General features: G+C 52.5%; 6 protein-coding genes across 6 annotated transcripts; 1 reads left to right on the plus strand and 5 right to left on the minus strand.

The window, feature by feature from the left end:
* Positions 1 to 308: 308 nt before the first annotated feature.
* Positions 309 to 3,988, minus strand: CkaCkLH20_04866 (uncharacterized protein; the record flags this gene model as incomplete). The annotated part of the gene is made up of 7 exons (XM_038887585.1): positions 309 to 449; positions 501 to 549; positions 606 to 679; positions 739 to 922; positions 2,108 to 3,617; positions 3,674 to 3,815; positions 3,881 to 3,988. 7 exons carry the CDS (start codon positions 3,986 to 3,988, stop codon positions 309 to 311), a joined length of 2,208 nt encoding a protein of 735 aa, XP_038747192.1.
* A 698-nt stretch (positions 3,989 to 4,686) lies between these two features.
* On the plus strand, positions 4,687 to 5,082 carry CkaCkLH20_04867 (ricin B lectin; the record flags this gene model as incomplete). Its single annotated transcript, XM_038887586.1, has 1 exon — positions 4,687 to 5,082. The coding sequence occupies one exon, from the start codon at positions 4,687 to 4,689 to the stop codon at positions 5,080 to 5,082; it is 396 nt and encodes a 131-aa protein (XP_038747193.1).
* A 1,216-nt stretch (positions 5,083 to 6,298) lies between these two features.
* On the minus strand, positions 6,299 to 9,444 carry CkaCkLH20_04868 (uncharacterized protein; the record flags this gene model as incomplete). The annotated part of the gene is made up of 3 exons (XM_038887587.1): positions 6,299 to 6,606; positions 6,663 to 7,016; positions 8,424 to 9,444. The coding sequence occupies 3 exons, from the start codon at positions 9,442 to 9,444 to the stop codon at positions 6,299 to 6,301; spliced, it is 1,683 nt and encodes a 560-aa protein (XP_038747194.1).
* Positions 9,445 to 11,096: 1,652 nt separating this feature from the next.
* On the minus strand, positions 11,097 to 11,875 carry CkaCkLH20_04869 (uncharacterized protein; the record flags this gene model as incomplete). Its single annotated transcript, XM_038887588.1, has 4 exons — positions 11,097 to 11,131; positions 11,185 to 11,621; positions 11,684 to 11,736; positions 11,786 to 11,875. The coding sequence occupies 4 exons, from the start codon at positions 11,873 to 11,875 to the stop codon at positions 11,097 to 11,099; spliced, it is 615 nt and encodes a 204-aa protein (XP_038747195.1).
* A 1,303-nt stretch (positions 11,876 to 13,178) lies between these two features.
* Positions 13,179 to 13,682, minus strand: CkaCkLH20_04870 (uncharacterized protein; the record flags this gene model as incomplete). The annotated part of the gene is made up of 2 exons (XM_038887589.1): positions 13,179 to 13,304; positions 13,359 to 13,682. 2 exons carry the CDS (start codon positions 13,680 to 13,682, stop codon positions 13,179 to 13,181), a joined length of 450 nt encoding a protein of 149 aa, XP_038747196.1.
* A 962-nt stretch (positions 13,683 to 14,644) lies between these two features.
* CkaCkLH20_04871 (uncharacterized protein) lies at positions 14,645 to 15,136 on the minus strand (the record flags this gene model as incomplete). Its single annotated transcript, XM_038887590.1, has 2 exons — positions 14,645 to 14,899; positions 14,984 to 15,136. 2 exons carry the CDS (start codon positions 15,134 to 15,136, stop codon positions 14,645 to 14,647), a joined length of 408 nt encoding a protein of 135 aa, XP_038747197.1.
* Between the last annotated feature and the right edge of the window lie 509 nt (positions 15,137 to 15,645).

A 15,645-nucleotide genomic window follows, 5' to 3' on the forward strand; every position in this document is an offset into this window, starting at 1 on the left:
AGTGATTCTGTCGTCGGGCAACAACAAGAATGCTCTGCATTCCAGCATGAGATGTCTTTTTCCTATGGCAATGGGTTGGTATAACCAGGCGGGCAGCCAAATCTGGAAATTTACTTGTGTCACGCCCCAATAGAAGTTCGGAGTGGGAAGCTCTCGATCCCGGAATCGTCAGGGATGAAGGTGGCTTTCCATATTTCGTCGTAAACTCTCCATGATCGTCGTCAATCGTCCCGGAAGACTGCGGCCGCCAAAGTGTATGCTCCGTCTCGCGTAAGGAAGGGGAATTTGAGTAGAGAAAACGAGAAAATTTAACCAGCCATGCCCTTGCTGACGGTCTTGAGGATGGAGTCGTACTCGATGTCATCGGCATCGTTGGCCTGGAGCTCGGTCGCAATGCCGGTCAGGGAGCGCTTGAGAGCCTCCTTGGAAGAAGCGTAAACCATCTTGGCCTGAATGGCTGTTAGTGACAACAGAAAGAAAAGTAGGCAAGCAGGACTGACCATAACACCGGCATCATCGGGGGACCAGGCAAGGAAGGTGATCTTGTTGCTGTTCTCGGGTTAGCTCCTGATGCTTCCAAGGCGGGTTGGTGCGGGGCTGCATACCGCTCACCCTCGCCAGAAGCAAGGCTGTACTCGAAGTCGTAGACGGCGTAACGGGGACCCTTGCCGACGGCACCCTGCTGCAATGTCAGCATTGTCCTCAATCTTCACAACATATTACGGAGGTATGGCATACACTCTTGGTCTTGGAGGTAGCGTTGATCAGCTTCTGGCGGAAGTTATCCCAGTCCTTATCCTCCGAAGCCTCCTCGACGACGATCTCCTTGTTGTCATCCGACAGCTTGTAGATGATGTACTTGTACTTCTTGGAGAGCTTGAGGTCGTTGTAGGCCGTTATGCACTCCTGTGCGACGGTCGCTCTGGAGGGAGAAAAGGCGGGTTAGCATTGGGGCGTTTCGCGGGAATGGAGATGGAGCCAGCTTGTCCTGCTCCGCCGAGGGATCGTCATCGAACGAGCGGGATTGTGTCGCCCATCAAATGTCGTCGGCGCGGGAGGTGAGGCTCTGCGGAAGGGAGAATACCAACCCGGATTGAGACTGCACTGGTGGTTAGAATGGCGATCACGAAGACGGCTAATCCTTGGAAGCTTTTAAGTACTCACCATGATGCTGGTATGGCGGGGGTGTGGCTAGGAGAGAATGGCGGGAAAGTGGGCTGAGAGCAGATTAGCAACTAGGAGAAAAGGAAAGGGAAATTGAATATAGGTAATAAATAAAATTGGTAGGGAGAAGAGAGAAATGGGAGCCTACTTGAGATGGAGTGGTCCGGCCGGAGAAGGTTTGCTGCACTTGGGGTGGTGGTGGCAGGAGAGGCAACAGCTTGCGTCGGGTAGGAGAGGTATCTTGGACAGAACCGGAGTGAGTTGGGTCACCGTGGAGGGGAAGCGGGCGAGAAAAACACCCGCATGGTGGGGTTGTTGTCCAGGTGAGATTGTAGCACGTGACTCTCTGCGTCAGCCACAGCAGGTTGACGAATCACCCCAGGCAGTCAACAAATGGAACCTGGACAGGGTAAGCTTCAATTCTGGGCAGTCCAATGCAACTGGTGCAACTGCTCAGGCTGCCAGATAAATTGTCACGGAGTCAATAGGTGCCTGGCTCTTTGATAGTTTTAACAATGGCTGCCTTGAGGTGCTTAGTTGTCAGCATCAGGCCAAGGAAGCTTTACCGACGAGTCAACTAAAGTAGCGGCCGTGGGCAGCGGGCTCTTCACCCGCCAAAGCTGCAGCTGCAGCCCCATATGGGTTGACAGACGTCACCGTGCACTCTTCAGATCAATGTCTTTGTTTCTCGCTTGGACTTGGGTTTCTTTTGTTTTTGCTCTTTAACTGGTTTGGTTCTTTTCATCTTACATAACTTGCTTGACTATGGTATAATACAGAACTCTTCATATCCCCTCGGGGAATCTGCTGGTAAAAAAGGGGTAAAGAGGGGAGATTAGTACAAACGGCCGAAGTTATCCATCCTTTTTAATAGTAACACCATAGCCATGCCCCCCAATTGACTTTTTTTTAATACAAGACGTCGTGATATCATTCTTTTTACATCATACCACCCATGCCGCCCATACCGCCCATGCCACCCATGCCTCCCATGGGAGCAGCAGGGCCCTTCTCCTCAGGAGCCTCAACGATGGCAACCTCAGTGGTACCAAGCAGAGAGGCAACGCCGCTGGCGTCAACGAGACCAGTGCGGACAACCTTGAAGGGGTCAAGGATACCGGCAGCAATCATGTCAACGTACTCGCCCTTGGCGCTGTCGAAGCCCTTGTTGAACTCGGAGGCGAACTCGTCGGTGAGCTTGCCAACGATGACGGAGCCCTCAAGACCGGCGTTCTCGACGATGGAGCGGGCAGGGCGGGTGATGGCGTTCTTGACGATGCTGACACCGAGCTGCTGGTCGAAGTTGGCGGTCTTGACGTCCTTCAGGGCCAGGGCAGAGGCCTTGATGAGAGCGGTACCACCACCGGGCAGGATACCCTCCTCAACGGCGGCGCGGGTGGCGTTCAGGGCATCGACGAAGCGGTCCTTCTTCTCACCGACCTCAACCTCGGAGGAGCCACCGACCTTGATGACGGCGACACCACCAGAGAGCTTGGCCAGACGCTCCTGGAGCTTTTCCTTCTCGTACTCGGAGGTAGTGGGGTCGTTCATGACACCACGGATCTGCTCGCAGCGCTGAGCAATGGCGTCCTTGGCGCCCTCACCGTTCAGGAAGATGGTGTCCTCCTTGGTGATGGTGATGGAGCCAGTGGAGCCGAGCATGTCGGGGGTGGCCTTCTCGAGCTTGATGTCGAGCTCGTCGGTGAAGACGGTACCGTTGGTGAGGACAGCCAAGTCACCGAGGATGGACTTGCGGTTGTCACCAAAGCCGGGAGCCTTGACGGCGGCGACCTGGAGCTGGCCACGGAGCTTGTTGAGAATGCAGACGGCGAGAGCCTCACCCTCGATGTCCTCGGCGATGATGACCAGAGGGCGGCGCATCTGGGTGGAGGCCTCAAGAGCGGGGATGATGTCCTGGACGGCAGAGATCTTCTTCTCGGAGAGGAGGATCAGGGGCTTCTCGAACTCGACCTTCTGGGACTTGGCGTCGGTGATGAAGTAGGGGGAGACGAAACCACGGTCGAAGCGCATACCCTCGGTGACCTCGAGCTCGTCGACCAGAGTCTTGCCCTCCTTGACGGTAATGACACCCTCCTTGCCGACCTTCTCCATGGCGTTGGCTATCATGCGGCCGAGAGCCTCGTCACCGTTAGCAGAGATGGTGGCGACCTGGGCAATCTCCTCGCTGGTGGTGATATCTCTCTTGTTCTTCTGGAGGAACTCGACGACGGCATCGACGGCGGCCTGGATACCACGGCGCAGGTCCATGGGGTTGCAGCCAGCGGCAACGTTCTTGACGGTCTCGGAGAAGATGGCACGGGCGAGGACGGTAGCAGTCGTGGTACCGTCACCGGCGGTCTCGTTGGTCTTGGAGGCGACATCCTGGAGGAGTCTGGCACCGAGGTTCTCGAACTTGTCCTTGAGGGTAATTGCCTTGGCGACAGTTACACCGTCTGCGTCATATTAGCTTCGGGGTCCATCTTGAAGCTCAACAATAGCTTTTACATACCCTTGGTGATCTTGGGAGAACCATAGCTGGACTCAATGAGGACGTTACGGCCCTTGGGACCAAGTGTCGTAGCAACGGCCTTAGCAAGAGTCTCAACACCAGCCAACAGGGACGCACGGCCCTCAACACCGAACTTCAGCTCCTACAGAACCAGTCAGAACACTATCACCGATGGCATTGGCATTGCTACGAGGCATATCGACGAACCTTGTGGGCGAAGCGGAGCTGTTGTCCCAGGCCGGCACCGGGGCGGAACTTAGTAGCGGCAGCAGAAGCGGCGGACGCTCTGGCGCGGGATGCAAGTGCGCGCTGCATCTTGGATCTTATTATGAGGGTATCTAGATGAGAAAAAAGAAATACAGAACTAAGGATTGGAATTGTTTCGCCGAGTTGAATCGCAGAGTTTCGCTCACAAGGAGTTCGGGGAGGAGAGGGAAAAAGTTCAGTGACGATAGAGTTGGAGAAGCTTCCCATCGCGCCGGCTCCAAAAATTTATCTCGGACCTTCGGCTAAACGAGGGCCCTTTGGAGAGCCAGAACGAAAGTGGACTAGCGCCACATGGTGTATTTCTACCGTCTTCCAATGGCGTCTGTCCCCATTCTCACATCCGCACATGGTTTCCATTGTCTCCCAGTGAACAATGCCGATTTATTGACATGGGCCGTTGGTTGGTAATGGCTGCATTGGTCGACTCTGCGGGATCGGCGACTTTTCTAAGAGTAACCGAGACTCAACGGCTCACCAGCAACTTCTTAAGCTTACTTAATAACCGGGCAGTGTATTTTTGACCTCCGAGTTACAGGTTTATTCAATCGTGCTTTGCTTGCAGCTTTTTCTTTTCATGGACGGTTATGTGTCCTCATTATTGCTACAACTCACTGTACTTGAAACGTTGGGACCTGAAGTGCCGTGATGCGCCCCCTAAGCTCTTGGCCACCTCGTCACTTGGTTGAGAATGCAACGGCAATTATGATTCTGTTAGACGATCAGCATTGAAAAAGATCGAGGCCGCAATGAAGGCCGCAGTCGCACGGCACGCAAAGATAGGCAAGGCCAGCAAAGCCGTCAAGGTCTACTACACACCCGGCGTACCAACAGCTGAAGCGGGTGTCAGCGGCGACCTGCGCTTCGGTTCGGACCGCTCGTTCATGAATGAGCGAACAGCACTCCACGAAATTTCGCATACGCTCGGTGTCGGCCAAACTACCGCCTTCGATTCCATGTGCTCGTCTGGCGACTGGAAGACGGCCTTACCGCTGCTCAAGTCTTGGGACGGCGACGACGCCAAGATTAGCTGCGGCGGCTCTCGTTCCTGGCCGTACGGTCTCAACTACGACAATGAATGGAGTGAGACGAACGGGGACCGCCACGTCGAAATCATCAACGCCATGATCGCCCATGGCAGGTAAGCGTGGGGTTCTCTTCTTCGGCATTTTATCACACTGTACATATTTCTTGACCGGGTCGAAATGTACATTTAATATCGTACATATGTAACCACCTTACTCATTACAACTACTGGTAGCACTTTTGACGCAGTGGCAGGTTCCTTCAGGGCAGTAGGAACACTAACAGATCGCTTCGGAATGTTACTGATTCAATAAACCACCTCATCAATGATCAATCGCAAACGAAGAGAACAACAAGTGTCATGTGTTGTGCAAACCTCCTTGCTTAGTTTAAGTAAAGGGCCTGCACGGGTATCATGTCTTCCGCCACCGTTCAATTCCATCGCTCTCGCTCTCATGCTCAGTCCCTCATCAGCAGATAAGTTTCCTAGCAAGCCGCTCTCACCCTGAATGGGCACTTTGCATTCGAAACCACGGACAGCAACTCCGAGGACGGCGCCGGCCGAGGTGCTCACGACGGCTTCGATGCTGGCTGCGCACTGATCCTGGAAGGTGATCGGCACTGTCAGATCTCTATTGTTCTCCGTTTATCCATGCGTATCTCGCAGAACGACTCAAGGTCTCATGCAAGCCTCATACTCCTCTTGGTGAAGGTCCTCGCAGTTAGTCAGCTGTTGGATCCAGACGTCGTCAAATTCAGTCTCCAGTCATGATGTCGTCCTTCGCTGCGGCCAAATTCACCTTGACCAACCCCACGGCGTTCCATTCCGTGGTCGACGTTGAGGGAAGTATCAAGTGACTGCAGTTCCGATGAGGGTGTGAAGGTCGAAGGGTACGGCCGAGCCGAATAGAATTGGTTTTGCATGCCGCCACCATTGTAAGTGCTGGGCACGATTTGTGAACGGTCCATATAACCGCTGTTGGGAAGAGGCGGGCCCATGTTGACGTATGAATTGTGAACGGGCAGTGCGGTTGAGTGGCCTGTCTGCATTCCGTAAGACTGGTCGAACGGGGGCATGATTGGCAGCGCAGAAGACTCTGCAGGAGGAAAAGCCTCATCGTAAGGAAAGGCCCCAGCGAAAGGATCAGACTCAATGACAGAGGACGGCTCAACGAAAGGAGACTGGTCGGCGACTGGAAATTGTGTTATGGGAGGAGCTGTTCTGGCGAAAGAGGGCAGGTACTGGGCCTCGCTCTTGTCCTCACTCCTGTCTTCGCCAAAGTTTTCTTCACCCTGCTTGGCCGTAGACGTGCTCCTCTTAGACCGTGAAACTTTCTACTTGGGCACAGCCGGGTTTTGATAGGCCTCCCAGTAAGGAACAGGCCGGACCCCACCCTCCACCGTATCATCCCGAGCGTATCCCCGGATCTTGGGGGGGAACGACTGGTATTTCCGATACGGTGGGGGGACAACATGACCTTCGTCAAGAAGGCTGTTGTAGGTCCGGTCCAGGAATTGTTGGACGGCCTGGGGCCCGGAGCCCGGGTTCAGATGGTGGGCAATCTTGGCCCATGGGAGTTCGAGGCCCTCTGACCTAGCCTCGAAGTCAATGGAGACTAGGAGCCTCTCGAGCAGACGATGTTCTAGCATGAGTAAGCTATATGAGCATTTCGATTATACCTTAGTGACAGAACCATACCTTTCCAGCTCGTGAGATCATGGCCAGTGCCGCGGCCGTGGAGCTTTCCGATTTGCTCCTGGGTCGGGAGCTCAGAGCTCCAAAGGATCTGCCCCTCGAAGGTCTCAGACGGCTGGGCCCAGTCCTTGGGCACTTCGGCCACCTTCGGAATGGCTGCCTGGGTGAGCTTGCGAGGTTTGGAGTCTGAAGCGTCCGAGCCCGGCGGGGCCCAGGGCATTTCAGCCACCTCCGGAATGGTTGTGCTCATGAGTTTGCGAGGTTTAGAAGCTGGGATGTCCGTGCCGTTAAATGTGTCCAGAGTCGTCTTCTTCTCAACCTTTCGGCGCTTCCTTCTCGCTAATGGGACGCTCAGAGCTGGCGCCAGCCTTTGTCTGCTTCTTAGCCGGAGCCATCTTCTACATCAAGCACAACAGTCAGTCATCAAAGACACCACAAGCAAGATGAATAGACGAAAGCATCGCACAAGCACAAGCGCATGCTGCTTTCACAACGCTTGCCTCAGAAGAAATCAGGAGACAAGATGAAAGCCATTGTCCCAAGATGGGATTAAAGTGCTGGAAACGAAGACAAAAGGAAACTTACTTCGACTGAAGCTGACGGTAATATTATGATTTGGTATGAAAACAGAAGACCAGCGCTTCTGCTTCGCAAAGAGCTTTCAAGGGCACGCTGTCGTGGATAGCAACAATGGCGTAAGAGCAAGCGAAAAGACGTAAGGACGATGTAAGTAGAAGCTGTTTTTGGCAAACCGCGATGAATGCAAAATAGAAAAGTAACAGCTTTCCCAGTGAAGAAGGCGGAAGAGTAAGTTGTCGGGGGGTAGTAAAGCTGGGCTTCTAGAAAGATTGCGGGCTTGCCAGGTCAAGGGTGGAAAAGGAGGTTGATGTTGGCAAGTTGAGATCGGTTTCCGAGAGAGGAAGAGCGACGACTCGCCGGGGTGAAGTAGGAGGGCAGGCAGGCTTGGGGGAGATTTTGGGAAGGCACGCTGGGTTTGGGAGGAGACCCGCTTCAGGGCTGGCTGTTGTTTATTTTGGGAATTGACGAGGAAGGAGCTCCTGGCCACTTAGAGTGCCTGCCGCTTACTAAGCGGTCAAGCAAGTGCCCCACTTATTGAAAAAAAATCGCGCGCCTGCGGCGCGCAGCCGTGTCCACAATTCGTTATTTTTGCCCCTCTGCTCTGCTCTGTAATGGGTACAATTTGAATTGAACTGATTTGTGGTGGGCGCTGAACTTGTTTGTGATGGTAATCATTAGTCTCATACTGAGAGAGAGAAACTTCAAATATTCTACAAAACCGACTTCCTCCCATCGTGTCTTCGATCTTTCCAAACTGCGGCGATCAGATGGACTGTATCTGTCCCACCTCAAGCAGAGCTACCATTGCTGTGTCTCATACCGGTATCCCTTCTTTTTGACTTGTCCCTCGTGTTGAACGCCATCTGATGCTGATTCCTCCGAAGAATCTCCTCAGTTTTGATTTTGGCTTTGGTACGCATTGGACTTGGTGCCTCAAGACTTGCGATGTGTGATTCGTGTTGTAAACGTATGCGGGAAGAGGCGCGCTGCTGATGGACTGATAAGGTATCGCAGCCGCATTCGTGGTGTAGCTCGGCGGCGCCTCTGTAGTGTGTCGATGCGGAGAGAGAGGTATTTGGTGATATGACGTGGCTGCAAGCTGTTGTTGGACCGCTGCCTGGACCGCTGCTGCGACCATCGCGGGCAGGCTGGATGTGATTTGTTGTAGGTCGTTTGTGACTGTACCAAGAGCTGTGTTGAGCATGGTGACGGAGCCATTAAAGGTGCTGCTCTGGGCAGACAGCATAGTGTTGAGGGCATCCAGGTGAGTGGTCATGGAATGGCTCATGCTGTCGTTCAGAGATGACAGCCCATCCAGCTGAGTACTCATGGAATGGCTCATGCTGTCGTTCAGAGATGACAGCCCATCCAGCTGAGTACTCATGGAATGGCTCATGCTGTCGTTCAGAGATGACAGCCCATCCAGCTGAGCACCCATTCCATTCAGCTGGCCATCAAAGCGACTGATGCTGCCCTCCATCCGAGAAGCATTCATCCGCAGAGGATTGGCGACGTCAAGCAGCGTCCGCTCCGCGATCTGCATGAACTCATCCGCGATGGTGTCGTAGTCATCTTGCGTCGGGTTGCTGATACCTCTTCTCTGGAGCGCCGCCTGCGTGATCTCCAACATGCGGGTTTCTTGGTTGATTGCGTTCATCCAGCCTTGCACTCGGCCACCCACACGTTCGAAGTTGGGTGAGCTTGCTTCGGCTTCATCGCGAGCCTTGATGCGACAAGCGATGTCGGCCTTCACCATGAGGTACTTTTCGGGTGGTGGAAGGGAAGGGTTGCCACGGGCATCTCGAAGGCGCTGGAGGTGTTGATAGTCTTCAACGATGTTTTTGGGATCTTCGACTGAGGATGTGGTGTTGGGAAACTCTCCTGTCTTTCTTGCTTGCTCGAGGGTGTCGCGCCACACTTTGAGCTGTCCGGGTGAGCACAGCATTGATCCGGCGACGATGTGGTTGGGGTAGTTGGGAATGTTTATGGCCTTTGATTTAGTTGAGCTGTCGGGATGTTTCTCGTCATCGGGATCAAGACTCGAAAAAGACATCTCGGTATCGGCAGGAGACACAGGCGTCCTCGGCTTCGAAAACACGCTGTCCTGCGAACTCGAAGAAGTATCGGACCGAGGAGTAGAAGCGCCCGACTCGAGCTCCCAATCAACCCCAACGTCGAGAACCTTTGCGCAGCCGGAGTCGTCCATTGCGATGGCAGTGTACCTGCGTCGACGATATGATGGTGTAGAGGAGGAAGAAGTTGGGATCGCGGGGGATCTGTTCGGATGGTTAATCGCGTGCTCGACAGCCACGATGCAAAACTCGGAGAGCAGCACAGCAAAGGAAAGATACGTAGACGAGAGAAGGAACTTCGAAATAACTCACCAATTTATTGAACGGGGAAAAGTTGTAACGGTACGAATGGACATTCGTGATAATTCGAGAAGAAAATAGAGGTTGATAACGACGGTGAGGCGTGATGTTGATGCGATGGTTCGGTCGGGTTGGCTTCTGGCAGCGATTGGGAGGGAAGGAGAGAGCGCGAGATGGGAAGAAGGGGGGAAGTTTTCCGGAGCTCGTCGAGGTCGAAAAGTTTTCGGTGTATGTGTGTGTCCTCGGGTGTGTGTGCCGGGGCCAATTAGGAAAAGTTTTCTCGCCTCGGTGCTGGGCTTCGCCAATGGAATGGTTGGGAGATGGAAGGACAAAGGCAGGAAGAGCTCGAGTCTGATGGGAAGGTGTGGACGGAAGGAAGTTGAGAGGGAAGGTGATGTGGGGCCAACTTGTCGGTCTGTGAAGAAAAGCGGCTTGGTGTGAGTGAATATGGAAGAGTTTTCTGGAGGAAGGTAGGTATGAGAGGAGAGATGAGTTGGGACCAAACCTAAGCTCACTCTGCCAGACTAGCTGACCTTTCAGCTAGGGCGCGTGGCTTTGTTCTTGCAAAAACTCAACATCTGGAGAAGAATTTGCCGGGCAATGTTTTATTTTTTCCTGGTGGCGTTTTAAGAGGTCTGGTGGTACTTTTGAGAAACGGCCCATACAGCGTAGATGAGGTGGGAGTGATGAATTGCTTGCAGTCTGGACAGATCAGGTGGCAGATAACAATGCGCTGATAAAATTGCCTGAAGTCACACAATGCCGTCACAAAAAAATGGTGGATGGGTTTTTCGAAGGAATTCGTCTCAGACGCCATGACTTACACTGAGCTAGCTAGCCAGCTCATCATGTCGCGAGATTTTGTTACATTTGGAGCATTCTGTGAGCGGTTCCTATCTGTTGCTTAACGCCTTAGAAAATCAGGGTTTTTCTCTACGCACGTCGTAAAAGATGACGGCTCAAAGAAGCAAGTTCGAACACAGCGAGAAGATGTCGTCTAATTTAGCATCATCGGGCTGTCTTGGGAGCAAGACGCCACACCCCTGCCCCTGGATCATCCCCGCAGCCACGATCACCCCCACCTTCCCGATCTGGCCAGTACATCTACTCGAAGTATCTCCAACGGCTGTGGACAAGATGTCTCGTCAGAAGTTGCATGTGTCACAATGTTTAGGAGCGGTCGGCATCGTATGTCAAGCCTTTTTATTCCTTTGATGTCTTCTATTCCTGCCCTCCAAGTCTAAAGAGGTATTCTCGTCGAAATCAAAGGCCCCATAATCCTGCCGCCATCGTATAAGCCGTAGAAAGCCTCCGTCCTGTAAGTAGCTTTGTTAGCTCGATTCATACTGAAGAACGTGGGTGAGACTCACATCCAACCATCTGAGCAGCATCCATATCTTCGTGTATGCAAGTATCTGGCCATACTTGGAAGGCTGGATGTGGTGTAAAACCCCAACCTTGATAACAAAGAGGTATTTGGGGAAAATCAGGCCTGGAATTGCTTATCGCCGTCGGCAGCATCTGCATCGAAGATTCGGTATCAGTATCGCTCGAAACGGAAACGGAATGGGGACCTCGGTATTCGCCGGTATCGTGGACGGGGCAACCGTTCGTCTTCTCTACAACGTAGAGAAGTTGCAAGTCGTCGTCATCGCGATCGCAGTCTCGAGGCTTTTCGTGGTACGAACCGGTGTTGGCGGACGCAGGCTCCTCCTTCTTGACCTTGAACTCGTCCTGCTCCTCCTCGTCATCTTCGTCATGGTAGGACGCGACAGCAGGGTGAGAAGCAAGCTTAGCACGGGCCCGCTTGGTGTTGCTGGTAGGAGAAGCAGCGGCGGCACGCTTTCCAGTAGACTTGGCCTTGGGAGTCGACTTGCCGGCACTCTTGGCGGGCGTCTTCGGAGTACCAGTAGGAGTCTGGGAGGGGGAACCAGTGCTAACGGGTCCTCCCTTGGCGAGGTCACCAGCCTTCATGCCGTGGCTCAAGAGGATACGGGAGAACCGCTTAGCCCTGTCAGGAAAACTTGGTTAGCTGATGCATCGCAGATGAGACGGGACGATGAGGCAACTCACGCAGCGGCCTTGGAGACGATGCCACACTCCTTAGCGACAGCATCGTAATCAATCTAGGAAGGTCAGCTAAAGTACATCTCGGCGTTGAGATGAAGTACGTACCTTTCCTTGGTTGGAAAAGCGGATGCAGTTAACCAGGAATTTGACCTGACCCTCACTGTCGGTGCCGGTTCCGGTTGCGGGGGCGGACATGATGGCTGTTTGTATCGAGGAAAGTTTGGGTGAGGATGTGCAGGTGTACAAGTGCCAAGACCTGGTTGAGGAAAGTGTCAGCGCGAAGCCAAGATGCTGCGACTGGATAGTAGAAAAGGAGAATTGGTTGAAGTTGAGAAGGAACGGAGGGAAAAGATAGAGGCGTGAGACGGGAGATATACCTGAGAGTGGGGGCTGGCGCGAAATTGACGTCGCGTAGGTCCTCAGAGGCAAGAACCAATGGACAAGCGAGCAATAGAAGGAAGGTGGGATGATGAGAGCGGGTGCAGGGGCTCAGGCTAAAGCAGACACTTGGGGAAGAGGAAGGAACAGCCTGGGAGAGAACGGCGTGACGAGCAGTACCTGTGAAGGGAAGGCAACCACGGAAGGCAGCAAGCGACAGCTTCGAGGAATGTTAGTATGAAGCACCTTCTGGTAGCAAAGTGGAAAAAATATTTTGATGTGAAGTGTTCTCAGAAAAGGCTGGCAACGGTTCATAAAGCTGAAAGTACTTACCAGAACTTGTGGTATCAGAGTCGTGAGACACTGGCATTGACGAGGGTGTGGGAAGTTTTTTTTAGGCTACCTGGAACTCGAAGGTGCTCTCGAAATCTCAGGTCATCATGAGACTTGAAGTTGGAAGGTGGTGTGTATACGCGCTAGTCGAATTTGGAGCTGGTATTCCTTCCCTAGGCGTCCTAAGAAATATGAGATGTTGACCCTGGCTGGAGCTCAAGTCATGGAGGCACCAACCTCACAGAATTTTCAAGTCTCAGAACTCTCAGCAGCATGGCGCATATGGACTCAGATATTTAAGCTGCCCAGCAAAAGAGGGGATGAAGGCAGCCTCATCTGTTCAAGGAGAAGACAGGACATGTATGCTCAAAGACATGTCTCCTTTTCTGCTCCATCACACTTTAACAAGAAGGCGAACAAAAGATGGGTTTTAAATGGCAGTCATGTTCTCAAACATCTGCAAGAAAAATCAATAGTATGAGCCAAAGGAGATTGTGCCTTTGTGGGTGAAAGCCCCCGTCGAGATATTTGGTGCCTTCCGAAAACCCCCAGTCGGAGCAAATGAAGCATCGTCACGTCTAGAACCATACAGAAAAATGACATGGAGAATCAAGACAACAAATCACATTATTTCAATGGGAATAATTTCGGAGACCAGGACTTCTATTCGGCTCACCAACTACTTCTAAATCCTGGATTTAATCTGCCCAAGTTTGTATCCATCTGTCGCGATAGTTGTCTCTCATTCAGAACCTGAAACCTCTATCTTGAACGAAGCCACGATGTTCTACTCGTCAGATTCACTGGTGCTAGCCATGAACTCATCCTGAGCGACAGCCTTTCCGTCAGAGTCAGATCCGAGCTTGGAGGAGATGTCCTCGTCGTCGTCGGACTCATCCTTCTTCGACTTGCCCTGCAAACAACAGATTAGCAACCGCGTCACTTTCTAAGGAACAGGAAAGCATACCTTCTTTTGTGCGGTTCCCTTCTTGGGAGTGCCAGTCTTCGCGACCTTGCCGGTGTTCTTCGGAGCGAGGGGGCCCTTGGTCTTGGCAGGGGAGCCACCGGAGCTGCCGCCGCTGTCAGTGTTCCAGTTGTAGCGCTTGCTCATCTTGCGGAGGCGCTCCTTGGCGGACTTGGGAGTCATGCTCATGTCCTTGCCGAGCTTGTCCCAGTCGATGTCGGGGCGCGAGTTCATGTTGTCGAACATGGCCTTGATGAAGCGGGAGTCGCCCTCGTTGAGAGAGGAGGAGGAGGAGGACTCTCCGTCGGTGTTCTTCTTGGGAGGCATGGCGGTTGTCTTGTCTGTTGAGCAATGTAATTAGCATACAGTCGAACATCATAAGACACAAGTTTGTGTTACCGAAGATGATGGTTGTTGAGTCTGATATGTTGTGTCTTGAGCTAAGCTCTGAAGGTGAAGCTTGAACTGAGAGTTTGTGTGAGACGAGTACTCAGAGGCTGATCTGGAGAGAAGGAGGGGAGAAGAAAATTTGAGAGGCCAGGCAATGGGAAGGAGATTTTATATGATGGGGTTTGCTTGATCTCGCCCCGCTTGATTGTCGTGGACTGCACTCGCCTCATTAAGAGAAGTGCTCAGGTTCCTGGATGGTACCCGCCTTCTGCTGAAAATCCATTGAGGCGAGAGCTATCCAGACCAACAGGGCAGTGGGCAAGTTCTCAACATTGTGAAATGCAGAAGATCAGATGCTTTGTTCTGATACAAATCAAGGCAATGGGGGATGTCTCTCAGGGCAAAATGGAGACAAAAACGTTGACTAGAAGATGAGAGACTATTAGAGTCGAGTCTAGATCTTTGTATATCGGTTCGACCATCAAGTCCGTTTCATCAACATCGAACATGGTGCGGCATAGACAATGAGATGAAATCTCTGTGATGTGGAATGATTTAGACAGCACCAGTTGGAGGGACCGAGTAGCTGCATGGAACAGACAAGAAATAGGCCACATCAGGAAGGCAACGGATACGAGGCTTAGAAACCAACAAGATGCCAGGGAAGAAGTCGGCGCTGAGCATCCTTTTCAAAGTTCCGCGGGGCCAAGTCAGGTTCAAGGTCACGCGGGTCCAAATCATGTGTTGCTCAAAAGCTGTATTCGGTTAACGCGAGATGTACCAAGTTATGTCTCTGTATCCGGTCCATACAAAGCAAGCCAGAATTTGCCTCATCCCTCTCTCCAGTCAGATGACGACAGTATGCCAAGTAGAAATCCAGAGTTGATGGTTGAGTAAGCTTAGTTGTCGGACTCTGGCTTGATGGTAGCCTCGCGGTCATCAACCTCCGGCTTGACGATAGGCTCCTCGTCGTCCTCAGCCTCCTCAGCCTTGATGACTGCCTTTCCCTTCTTACCCTTGGTGCCAACGCGACCACCCGACTTCGTGACCTTCGAGGCGGAGGCGGGACTGTCACCGGCCTTCTTCTTCGTCGGGGTCTTGGGGGCGGCGGCCTCGGTCGTACCCAGCTTCTTTCTGATCTGAGAGTAGCGAGTCTGAACGAAAGAATTAGCAATGGTACAATTAGAAAAGGCACCGAAAAATGGAGATTGGGCAGGTAAGTTTTGAGGGGGAAATACCATGGCGACGTTCTGGTTCTTGAAGCCACCAGCGGTCGCAAGGACGTTCCAGTCGAGGGCGGGTTTCTCCTTCATATGCTTGAAGACGAGGACCATGAAGGCGATGTCACCGGCAGACGGCTCCTTGGCGGGGGTAGAGCTGGAATCGGCCATGGTTGCGTACTGAGCGTGTCTGATGTGCCGTTGAGTAAGAACACTCGAAACAGTCCTGAGGGACGAGACATACCTTGGGTGAAAATGTGGAGGCGAGTAGTTGCAGGATGCAGAAGTCTGGAAATTTATTTCAGCAAAAATAATTGATGCTTCAATCAGATTCATGTGAAGACATGTTGACTGACCTTTTATGTTGTTGAAGGTGATGGGTAGGTGTGGAAAAGTAATGGTTGAGTTGAACGCGGAGTAGGCGGATGGTGAGAAGAAAAGGAAAAGAGCAACTTGTGGGAAGAAGGAGATGGATTAAATAGCTTCAAGCCTGAGAGGAAAAATTGGCAAGGCAGCTGCGACTTTTCTGATATCGAGGCAGGTAGAGACGAGAAAAATACAAGAGAATGATGATTTGAGAAGGAGCCCAAAGACGTGGTCCACGAGAGCGTGAAACTGGTGACCTGAATTTGCAAAACCACAATGCAATATTCATTTATCCTGACCCCGGAAGAAACATG

Source organism: Colletotrichum karsti, assembly GCF_011947395.1.
Source record: "Colletotrichum karsti strain CkLH20 chromosome Unknown Scaffold13, whole genome shotgun sequence".
In the NCBI taxonomy this organism is placed as follows: Eukaryota; Fungi; Ascomycota; class Sordariomycetes; order Glomerellales; family Glomerellaceae; genus Colletotrichum; species Colletotrichum karsti.